Raw genomic sequence first — 12737 nt, 5'->3', positions numbered from 1 at the left:
TTTTTTCATGTGTTTTTTTTCAGATTGCGTAACCGAGTTTTTAGAGTATTGGAACAGACCCTCTATGGTAGTAGAAGAAAGACATCAATGTCTTCCGTGGCATCTCTTGGGTATTAGCAGCAGACATAAGACAAGCCGGAAGAAGGAAATAAAGTTAGTTTCGTGAGAATCCCGACAATGGCTCTTTATTAATCCCTTATAAAATGTCCAGCAAGTTGGAAGATCTGAATCAGAAATTTAAATTTTTTCCCCCCATTAAAAAGCCAAATAGGGTTATGTCGTCAATAGAGCATTTATTCAAATACTCGAAATTCGACTCGCCAACGGTGAAGCTAAGGGGACAGTTATTCACGTCGAAGTGCACTCCACACAATAATACGTTTTTGAATTTTAGGGTAATCTAAAAACATATGGAGTGTATCCTTGAGCAAATACGATAACACTAGGGAAAAACCCACTCACCACCCCCCCCCCCTCTGAAAAAAAAAGAAAAAAATGAACCCCAAAATCATTAAGGAAAGTATAGTGTAAAGCGCATAGAGCTTGCTGTTGAGCAGGGTTATGCGCTATACAAATGCTATTTATTATTATCATTAAAAAAAGAGAGTCAATCGCATTGTGGCTATTTGCTATTGCACTTTTAGGAGATTATACGCACTGGCGTAATGGTTTGACTCATGTGATGTCAGTGTAACCCAGTACTTTATAGCCAGGGACCATCTTTTTCCTCCTTTATTAAGAAGCTAGAATTTTCCTGCTCCCCAACTATATGTGTCACAATGCTTTGGAATCAGGCGCTCGTCAAAATTATGAAATCAGAGAAAACGGCATTTTTTCGCTTGTTTGGCAAATTAATTAGATTTTTCTTTTTTTGGGTCCAACACCTGTTACGTCCATTTAAAAACATATTTCTGTGTTGATCTTTCTGAAAAACGCTGATTAAAGGCAAAATAATGCAAATTTTCACTTTCCAAAGCCTCTAAAGCTTTGAAAGTCATCAACTGTGTCGGTCATTTTCTCGTTAATTTTATTTTTGAAACCAGCTTGTCCTACCAACTTCAATTGCAAATATTTCGACTTCTATTCAGTATAGATAGGCATTATTTCAGCAAAAGTAAGACAAACGAACAAGTTTTAAGATGATACCAATAACTCCACATGTCAAAAAATTGACGAGATTAAGATTCCACCTCACCGAGACACATATTATGTATTTCCAAGCAGAGTATTTGATGATACCAGTCATTATCCGGGTGATCTCTGCCACCCAACAAAATTACCAAATTGCCCACTAGTTGGTGATATCACCCAGGTTGGTAAGGACTGGTGCAACCCATTAATTATTTCAAGTATTTATTGCCTTCGCCATTATAATCCAACTTTTCCCAGGAGGATCCATAAAAGTTTTCCTGTTTCTTTGGCCTCTTTGGTAAAGTGGTGTAATTACCCGATGAATAAACTAGGAATAAGTACTAGCTTACCCCCTTGACCGCAATTCACAAGAAGTAAAATGGAGCGATTCTTCCCCCCCCCCTCCAAAGCTACAGAGAATCAGATGCCCAACAAAAGCATAATTGGTCACTTTTCACGAGCACATATTTTTTACCATCGTGTAGGGAACAGCTGATTGCTCTTGGCTGTATTAAGTTTGACCCTCGTACAAATCACAGTGTACTTCGTCAAAAAGTTAAACATTATTGAAGATCCGTTCGATTCTGTCAAAGGGTTCTTTGTCATTATTTCGAAAACTATAGATAAAATTAATGTCGAAGCATAGATTTAGGTATTTTCAAGTTGCCTCTCTTACAGAAATCTTACACGAACAATCTATTGTTTAGAAAGTTGTTCCAGAAACATTTCTATCATGACCCACAAGCTGACTTCGTGGGCAGATATGTAAAACGTTTCCAGTTCTTTTTTCGTTTTGTATTTTTATTTACATCCAAAAACTGATTTCTGTGAGGTGGCCGGACATGTGAAATTATTTTAAAATACGTGATATAGTTTTAGTTGAAGGTTTACGGCCCTTTTGTTTGCAACACAACCAATACGGTCATATAAGTGCCGAAGATAAGAAGCATTACAAAAGAGTAACATGCCCAAAAAAGGAGGAAAAATAAGGACCATATTTGTTTGATAGCATCCGCCAACAACCCCCAAAATACGTGTTTGACAGTTTTGTTAAAGACCAGACAAATACAGGAAAGGAATGTCGGTGACTTCCGGGGTCTCGTGGCAGTATTGGGTGGCCAGGAAGCCACTTGTCTCCAGTGACGCCATCGACTTCTGATGTGGCTTCGGTTTTTCGTTATCCATGTAGCTGTAAGAAGGTAATCATCCTATTTTTCTTTTTATCCCCTTATTATCACCTTTGACCCATATACTATTGCATAATAAAATAATATGAACGGTTACTGAAAACCCTCCCAAAGTCAGAAGTAATGGGTAGAAAGGAGGAGAGCAAGTAAAACCAAATAAAGTTGAACTGTTAACTCCGAAGATACGTTTCAAAGCTATATTGTTTGAGGTAATATTATCATCGTCACCACGAACACCTCCCCGACCACCACCACCACCTCCTCCCTTACCCCCAATATCACCACCACCACCACCACCACCATTAATAGTACCACCACTATTCATAGCACAACGTCCACCACCATCACTGTCACAATCACCAACACCACAACCACTACTACGTCCACTACACTACCACCCCCACCACACCCCCCACCAGTGCCACCACTACTACTATCACCATCACCATCAGTCATCACCACTATCACCATCACCATCACTACTTCTACCACCATTACCACTACCATTACTACAACCACCACCATCGCCATCATCACTACCACCACCATCCACCACCACCACTGCTACCCGCAGTACCAGTGGCACCACGACTACCACCACCACTACCATCACCACAACCCACACCATCATCCACCACTACCACCATCACCACCACCACCACCACTACCATCACCACCCCCACTACCACCATCACCACCACTGCCACCACTACCAGCAGTACCAGTAGCATCACCACCACCACCATCATCCACCACAGCCATCACCACAACCACCACCACCATCGACCACTACCAACATCATCCACCACTACCATCACCACAACCACCACCACCCCCCCCCCCAAACAAAACAAACAAATAAACAAAAACAACAACAACAACACAAAAACAACAACTAAAAGCTAAGCATGACTTTAAAGGTAAAAAAAAGGAAAAAAAAAAAGAAAAGAAAACAAAGAATAAGAAAACATAAGCTATACAAAAGAAAAGCAGAACATAATATGCAATATATTTTAACTAGCAACTTGAAAAAGTAGAAAAAACAAAAAAACAAAAAGAGACACTCTCTCAATCAAAAACAATAACGATCTGTCAACCACTCGCCCCGCAGTTAACTCATTGGACTTATCAGCAAAACAACGAGCGGAAAAACAAAACAAAACAAAAATAAAACTAACAAAGCAAACAAGAACAAAAATAAAAACAATACCTTCCTCCCAAAACACACCAAGACCAGTACCCAACGCTCTAGAAGTGTCATTTTCTTTGTTTATTTTCGCCTTACATTCTTTCTTTTTTTCTTTCTTTCTTTTCTTTCTTTTTTTCCTTTCTTTCTTTCTTTCTTTCTTTCTTTCTTTCTTTCTTTCTTTAATATAAATCAATAAAATCATCTGAAATCTGAAACCTTTCTTTCTTTCGGTCCAAGTTTGAAAAAATCGCCTTGGCATCCCCGACAACGCCTGTAATCCCCCCACGTTTTCGCCACGCCGAAGTCACTCACAGTCGTTCGAGATTATCTGACATCTTCGGCGGTCAAATTTTTCGGCGACTCCCCCTTTTTTGCATGGTGATGTCCCCTAATCTTACACTCTGTACGCGGAAGCTCTGTCCTCTGTCTCTGGGAGATGAAAGAATTTCAGATTCCTTCTGACATATCGATTTGCAGAGCAGCCCAGTAAAAACGAGTTTGGAGTCACAGAAAACTAAACTTCATTTGACTCCCCCCCCCCCAAAAAAAAAAGGAAAAGAAAAAAAGAAAATCAAACCCAACCCATCCCCCCCTCCCCTTATAATATTAGCTGTAGTTTCAGATTTTGATTTTTTGTCATATCCCTGAAAAGGGCCTCTGTTCTCTTTTCATTAGTGCCAGTGATATTCAAAATCAGTATGCAACCAAGACTTGTGAGGGTGATTTTAGTTTCAACATCTTGCCGATTCGACCGAAAATTCAAATTTGCAAGTTGATGCCTCATAATGAGAACCCTCTATTTTTTGTAGCAAAACAGGGAACTTCAGTGGATCGCTTTTAACTCCAAAATGCCTCTTCTTAGAGAAAGGTGTCTTGCAATAGGCTTGATAGATTATGAAATCAAATTTCAATTTCACCTCTAAATTGTTGATGACAGAAAAGATGTGGGCACAATTTTTTTCTGGGAAAGGGGGTAATCATTTTCACAAACGTACGCTGGGGACATTAAAACTGGTACTTGAAGATCTCATATCCACGCATCGTTCTACTAAGCTGTACAGAATTGCAATTTTTAATCCATAGTTTTTGTCACCAGACGATAGGACTTGTATCAACACACAGTAGCCACTCGAGACAGCTTTGTGGAAACTCCATCAAACTTTACACATCCCCTTTCTTGCTGGGGAGCCGTTTTTTGCGAAGGATTTATTCCAGCGCCAGACAGCCCCTTCACAGTTTTCAGAGCGTAAATCAGAATCCGTAGAAGGGTCTGGAACCTACGGGTTTTTTTACACTTCGGAGACACGCCCAAGCGGACGTATTGAATCTTTCTCGTCTGTTACCGATATGATAGCGATTTGATAAAACCTGTTGATATTGTTTTTGCGGCTATTGTGTTCTTGTTGTTGTTGTTTCTTCTTCTTCTTCTTCTTCTTCTTCTTCTTCTTCTTCTTCTTCTTCTTCTTTAACTTCAAAATAAAATGTTTTGCGAGCCGCCTTGATGATCAGAAATCTGTGTACGCCACTGTCCCATATTCTCCATCGTGAGCGAGGACGTAGTGTATAAATTATGTTTTTTTTGTGGTCTACATCTCCCTACTAGTTTCTGAGATAATAGACTTAGGGAGTTGAGTTCAACTTGGTCCAACGTTGTGTCCTAGGGAAAAGCAATCTGTACGAATTTTCCTATTTGGCCAGTTCCTTTCGGCGACTGACGTTAAATTCGGAGGTTTTGCCTTTTAAATAACCTGCAGCGGTTGCAAGGTGTTAAACCTGTACAGTTTTGCACATTTTTACCTTCTTGTAGAACGATCTTTGCTCTGTGGCTGTACCATCCAAGCTGCACTTTCCTCACTGTTCTGAGATTTTCTTAGGAGTTTATGTTATGTTGGACGGTTTAGCGGGGTTTCAAGTTTTTTATGTGAACCATGAAGACGAGGGCAAAAATGTTTCGTTTCCATTACAGTTCTATAGCATGTATTCTAACGTGAAGATTTAAGCGAGTTTCCATGTTCCACGAGCTTACTCTGTGAAATTAAAAAAATATATCATGGCGATAAAGTTGCATTCTTTTGAAAAAAAATTTAGACGGTTCTCATTTTGGGACAATAGCATCTAAATTTGCTTTCAGGGCTTAGTACATTTCAATAGCTTACCGACGAAATACTGTCTCGTCATACGATTACCGATCACTCCCCTTTTGATCAGACAATGTTGGCGCTTTGCGAATATCTTGTTTCTTTAGTTGACGTTCACTGTAGTCACGTCATTCATAAAGCTGTCAGGTGCCATTATGTGTGTAGTAGTGGTAACTTCGCTATATTATCCGGTTTCAGTAGCTGGATCATAGACATAGAAAGTTTAGTCCATGCGTTATCGTGTATCACAATTGTCACAGTGCTTTGTTTCCTGTTCTTAGAAAACGAAACTGCGTCCCCATTGTGATCCTCGTGATCCCCCAAAGTGACTCTCGATCTCGCCTAAAGGTGAAACAGGTCAAAATGGGGAGATTGGTGTAATTCACTTTTACCAGTTTCACAAACAAATTATGTCTCCTTTACTGTTAATTATTGTAAGCCCCTGTCGACACAATATTGATAACACGAGAGACAGGTTGCTTTGATCCTACCTCTCAGGGCCAACATTGATTTAAAGGAATACAATGTCCAAGCAAACAGATATAGGTACTCGAAACAGAGACCTCGAACATTACCACTGTGGAATCGAACTCAAGTAATCTGCGTACAGCGAACAAGGGTCGAACTGTAACACCATACACACCGATTTAACATCCGTGGACAGGACTGTTTTCACAGGTTTACGTCAAAACAACGTCGCTGGGTCTGAACTGAGCATGCATCACCGTGACAGTGTTCGATAGGACAGTCATAAAAAATCTCTGCTCCGGCTAATTTGGTCTTTTATCCCAGATCCGCAGAGGGATAAGAAAATGAGGCAGTGGCTAAGGGGGGGGGGGGGGGGGGGGCTGCGAATTATCAAGCCCTAGGGGGCTTGTGAGGGCTTGTGATTCTTTTTTTGTTCGCTTGTTTGTTCTGTTTATGTGTTTGATTATTTATTTATTTATTTATTTATTTATTTATTTATTTATTTATTTATTTATTTATTGAGAAAGGATACTCAGAAGCGGTAAAGTCCCGCTAGTGATATCTAGTTTTTATATTCTATAACGTGATAAGGTCAAATAAGTTGCTTGTTACTGTGCTTTGACATTTGTTCAAATGTCAGATCGGAAACAAACATCGGTGATCATGGTTTCACCCATTCATTTCTTCGCTTGGATGTTATAAAAACAACCCCAACATCAGCACTACTCCTTTGAAACGCTTAGTTAATCAATCTACACCCAAATTAGATAAATTTGCAAACATATTATATGCATGAAACGAGCAAACTGGACATTTTTATCTCTGAGTTCTTCATTCACGCTATGGAGAGCAGTTAATCAAGCGAAGCCTTTTCTGTGTTTATGCATCGAGCAAAGTTGTCAACTCCTAATGAAACCAAACAAGTGGGTTTTCGTCTTATGCACGAAAGGCAGAAGTACTATTGCAGCGACACATTGTGATTAGATAATCATGTCATTTTTATGTACTTTTCAGGATAACGTCCCCAGAGGGATCAGTAAGGAACCTCGCTCTTGCTAATCCCGACAGATACGTCGAGAAATGGCTATGAAGTCCGAAAAAGACTCTCAGGAAAATGTCTCGTATTACTACCAGGACGACTACGACTACTACTTCTACGGGAATGGCACCGATGGCATATACGAGTTCTACACAGTGAGTGACTTGTTTATTTCTTTTTTTTGTTGTTTTGGCAAGTTTTTACGGTACTCGCAACACAACAAGGTCATAAAGGTGCCGAAAAATTGGAGGTGTTACTAGAGAGTAACAAACAAAGAAAAGAGGGGGTGGGGGGGGGGGGAGATAAGGACGATAGATGTTTGACAGGAAGCAAGGAACAAACCACAACACAGCACTGACCAACCAGCCAAGTGTATCGTTTGAACTAAATACATAGTCCAAAATGCTAAACACAAGTTTATCAAATTTCAAACGCACAGCACTTTAACGTTATCCAATTTCCCCCACGGCAGGTGTTTATGTCACTATGCTATGTCTATGTATATTAAATGTGAAAGGCGATACTGTTTTCTTTGCTGTCATCAAATTCGAATTATGACAAAAATTACCACAGATTGGCATGCTTTTACCTCCAGGGATGTACTTGTAGCTTAGATCTTCGTCTTAAATAACAGTCTGTTGTTTCTGCTGTCTTTCTGGTTAAGTTTGACAGATGTGTGCGCTGTAAACTGACAAAGAGCATTGATCTTTGTTATAATAGGATACAATCTGCGGGGCTACAATTATAATTATATTTGGCTATTGATACAGGTTTTAGCGGTATTCTTGATAAGCTTTTTATTGGTGGAAAAATAATATTTTTTAGACGTAGCAATATATTGTAAACAAAACAATACATAATATATACATTTGTAGTCAGACACTTCACCGTTCCCAGCAGAAGATTTGAATATGAATCCCGAGTGGGGAGTTTTTTCGTCGAGTAATCGGTCTGTCTGCAGGTACGCTGTATCCCTCGGCTTGATTTAGACAGGCAGAGTTAAAGTAGCCCACCTCTTGAACCATAAGGACTTTATATATTTAGCAAAAATATTAATCTAATAACGAAAATGTACACACTTGAGGCAAATGATCTGAAGGCATCTTTGCTTTAGACCATATTATGTCAAGGAGAGGGGGGGGGGGGCTTACACCTGAAGGCTATCTCGTTTACTACTAGACCAAATTTTACCAAATTTCACACATATAACAAGCATAGTAAGGAGTTTTAAAATCTGGAATAAAATTTGAGAAAACAGTTTCGTTTCCATGGATACGGCGGCCATGTTGGATTTTGTTGACATGTCTTACGTAATGAATACCGCACTTATTGCCTATGGAAATTGATTGCTTTTTTGTATGCGTGTTTACAAACATTAGATCTAAAAATGTGTCTATTGTTTTTGTCCTAAACAAATTGGAACATTTTTAATGAACTTTTTCCTGAGGTAGCATTCAAGTTTTGCAAAAAATCCGTGAAAATTCACGCTGCAGACACCACCAACAAAAATCTATTCCATATATGAAAATTCCAATACATGAACTTTTAGTTCAACATCTTTACTTCTTTCTGTGAAAATTTCATCAGGATTGGATGAAAAATGGTGGAGTTATTAAAAAATGTATAGAGAAAAGTCGCGTTTTGAGAAAACGGCCGATAAAAAAAAAATATTGACTTTATGAGGAAATGGTGGTGACAAACATGCCTGGTATGGGCAAAAATACGTTTTTTGGGGGGTTCTTATGCGATGAAATGGTAGTAGAAAAGGCTGGGGAAGCTAAAAGTGCCTACAACTCAATTCCATAACTTTGAGCCAAATGGGTACTTTGGGGTTGTACCCCCCCCCTCCCACCTTAAAATGGAGAAAGCCCAGAAAGCAAAATTATTTCCCTTTTTTAAGACAATTGTATTTACCTTGCGCGTTTTTTTTTGCCTTTTTCAACTTTTAGTACAAACACTTGAACAAAATATTTCTGAAGCATGCTACCGACACCGCAATAAAAATAGATTTACAAAATTGTGGGCTTAGTGCCTTTTAACAGCTTGCCGACCACATGAGAATCCTTCTCAAACGATGAGGAACATCATTCCAGCAATGTTGTACAGCCAGTTGGAGTTCTTGAACGGACATTTAATGGCTTGGTATATTGAGCTCACTGTAAATAATAATAATAATAATAGTAATAATAATAATAATAATAATAATAATAATAATAAATAGCATCTGTATAGCGCACATCCCCACTCTATGCACTTTACACTATATTATTACCCCAGCAGACCATAGAACACTCAGAAACATTCTCAGCTTCCTGGGAAGCATACAATGCAAGAGGCCTAGTAAGCGCTCAAACGTTAACAAAATGACAAGATCTTTCACTATCTAAAGCTGGGTACCCGTTCCCACCTGGGTGAAGTGAGGAAAATTCGTGGAAAGGGCCTTTCCCAAGGACACAACGTCGGGCTCCTGACGGGATTCGACCCACGGCCTTACGGTTGCGAGTCCGAGAGCCTGTTTCATCTACCCTTCTATACAAACTCCAAATCTGACCTCGAAACCTCTTTTAGTTTCTCACAAGCAAACTTATTGACCCTACAAGAGTCAACAACTAAAAGACACCAACATTAAAAGATTGCTATCTAGAGACCAGTTTCTAAAATCATTCAAAATACGAAATGATAATTTAAGAGCAATTATTATTCCGCGGAAAAGAAACAAACAGGCGAACTTGTTACTCTATAAAAAGAAGAAAAAATCGTCATACCTTAGCCTCTGCTCACAATATAATAAATGAGCAAATAAGCTTTTCCAAAGGAAAAGAAAAAGATGTGCTACAGCGATAAAAACAGAAACTCAATTTCATGTCGTTGCTCCCTTACATTAACTGCTTAAAAACAGATTGCCACATCACATTTTGATCTTAGTTTTAATTAAGTCAAGTCCACCTTTTTAAGAGTATCCGCTTTTTTTGATAATGTAACGTTGTTTAAAAAAAATGGCCAGGAACACGGTTTTTTTTTGTTGACTTGAAAGAAATGTGCCCCAGGCACGTCAACAACTCACGCCAGGCCACACGCGCTCTGATGTACTAGAACAGATATAACTTTAATCATAGCAGCTCACACACATGCACATACTCACACACACGCACACACACACATACACACACACACACACACACACACACACACACACACTAACACATACATACACACATGCATACACACACATATATCGTGTGATACGCATACGATGCACACACATACACACACACTCACACACAAACACACACACAGACGCACTATCTCTCTCTCTCTCTCTCTCTCTCTCTCTCTCTCTCTCTCTCTGTCTCCCATACTCTGACACACTCTTTCCCACACACACAAACTCACGTGGACACGTACTCACTCACACACACACTAGAAGATGTCTGTGGCTATCAGGTGAGGCCTGATTGATCAGAAGAGTATTATGTTTTAAGGATAGATCCTGTAACTGATGCGAGCTACGTCAAAACAAATTAAGGGTTTATTTGATCAGTTTGGGTTCAAAGATGCGATTAATTAATGCCATTATGCTCTCGGCTGCTTTGTTTTTTCCTTTACACTTTTTTTTCTTTACCCCTTTTTTTTATCCAGTCCAGTCCCATTAGCCATGTTTCTTTGTCTCTCAGTCTTTGTGCATCTTTCTCTCCTTATCTCTCTCTCTCTCTGTCCCCCCCTCTCTCCTTATCTCTCTCTCTCTCCGTTTCTCTCTCTCTCTCTCTCTCTCTCTCTCTCTCTCTCTCTCCCTCTCTCTCTCCCCCCCTCTCTCTCTCTCTCTCTTGCTCTCCGGTGTCTTTGTGTCTAAGCTTTTTCTCTTCTTCTTATTCTGTATCTGCGACCGGTCAGACCTATCAGCCGTTGTTCAGTAGACATTAATACACCCCCCCCCCCTCGCCTCGTCTTTTGGCGTAGTCTCTGACAGCAGGAATAATTTCCTGCTTCATTTTAGATCTTATTTAGCAGTTACTATTTCATCTTCTTCTAGCCTACGTTTGTGGTTCAGCGGTTATTCGGTTAGTCGCTTCGCTGCCCGCACGCAAAAGACCCGAGTTGGAAATGGTGAAACGGTATAGGTTTAACGCCCCTATCAACACTACTAGGTTATTGAAGAGGCGGGACCTCCGAGTTTAACGTCCATCTCCGAAAACATCAAACCAAGTGGGAAATACGTGGTAAGTGCCTCTCCCAAGGACACAGCGTCGAACCGAGCTGAGGCTAGAACCTCCGAACCCGAAATCTCACGATTACGAGTCCGGTAGCCTAACCACTAGGCCAGCGACGCCACAAGACCTGAGTTCCTTTCCCGCGTTGGGATACTTTTCATAGAGTATCCCTGTCTTTTTGCCGAGGCTTTGTATCCCTCTCATCGTGGGTTGGCGCTGGCTGGCAATATTCATGAATTATCTAAATCATGTTGATGGGGGGACATAAGAATACCCACATTAAAACAAAATTCATCCCCATGTTCTACCCATAATACTGTGTATGCTGCTTTGGTTAATTGGTGAAACGAGTTTTAATGCTGGTTAGTACTGAATTTGTTCAAAATATTGTCAGTTTCGGGGGTACCGAATTTACGCATTAAAAATTTTTTTAGTAAACTTAATCAAACTTTAATTTTCATAACATTTTTCATTTACCTTTAAACATTTTAATATGATATTATCTAAACATCATTACAAAGATACTACATCACGTTTTAGAATGCGCACTTCTTTTTCTGAAATACTGCTGTATTGGCTATGACTTGGGTTAGGGAGCGCACAAAAATGCCTGGGGCTGGACGGGTTAAGCAACAGGGTCGTTGACACACAAGTAGCTTCAAAATCTAGCCTCTCCATGCGAGGAGAGTAGTTAAGGGGTATATATATGTTCCACTCCTCACCCCCAGGCAGTGTGAGTGAAAGGGGGGTGATGGTGTCGGTGCCAAAAATTAGAAAAACTAGTTGATAAAATATCTATCAATTACTAACAAGGGCACCTCTTATGTCCATTTCAAAACTCCTTTTTGTGTGGATTTCACTGAAAAATGTCAATAAAAGACGCAGATAAGACATTTTTCAGTTTCCAAGGCTCTCAAGCTATGGAAGTCACCAAACTTTGGCGGCTGTATACTTGCCAGTATTGCCTCTGAAACCAGGCCACTGATACCTTCTTTAATCACTAAATATCTCGACTTCTATTCACTACAGATGGGTATTATTTTATTGAAAGATAGGAAATTGTACAAGCTTTAATATGGAACCAATAACGCCTGATTCCACGGCATCATGAAACAAGTAAAAGACATAGGCAATTGTTTGATTTCACGTTTTGGAGTCAAGAGTGCACATGCCAGTATTAGCGATGTCTTCTCCCCGTAATGACACAGATTAGCCTAACGTTGGATCACAAACTGATCCACCAACCACAAATTTACACTCATTCTGTGTGAGGAATTTCGACATTTGGATTGGACTACTTTTCATGGCTATCTACCTGCTTCTATTGGTTTCCCCCTAGGTTTAAAAGCTTGGAGTAAATTCTTATAAGTACCCCCC

At 39.8% G+C, this 12737-nt stretch overlaps 1 protein-coding gene across 1 annotated transcript in view; it reads left to right on the top strand.

Moving 5' to 3' along the window:
- The first annotated feature begins 7127 nt into the window (after positions 1–7127).
- The window catches only part of LOC101858548, a 40755-nt gene continuing 35145 nt past the window's right edge, over positions 7128–12737 (top strand). Inside the window, exon 1 of the mRNA XM_013080629.2 lies at positions 7128–7307. Within this exon, the coding sequence (XP_012936083.2) occupies positions 7194–7307 (114 nt within the window). The 5' untranslated portion in view covers positions 7128–7193. The remainder of the gene's footprint in view (positions 7308–12737) is intronic.

The sequence above is a fragment of the Aplysia californica genome, unplaced genomic scaffold, assembly GCF_000002075.1.
Source record: "Aplysia californica isolate F4 #8 unplaced genomic scaffold, AplCal3.0 scaffold00093, whole genome shotgun sequence".
Taxonomy (NCBI): domain Eukaryota; kingdom Metazoa; phylum Mollusca; class Gastropoda; order Aplysiida; family Aplysiidae; genus Aplysia; species Aplysia californica.
This window is presented reverse-complemented; position numbering and strand designations above follow the sequence as displayed.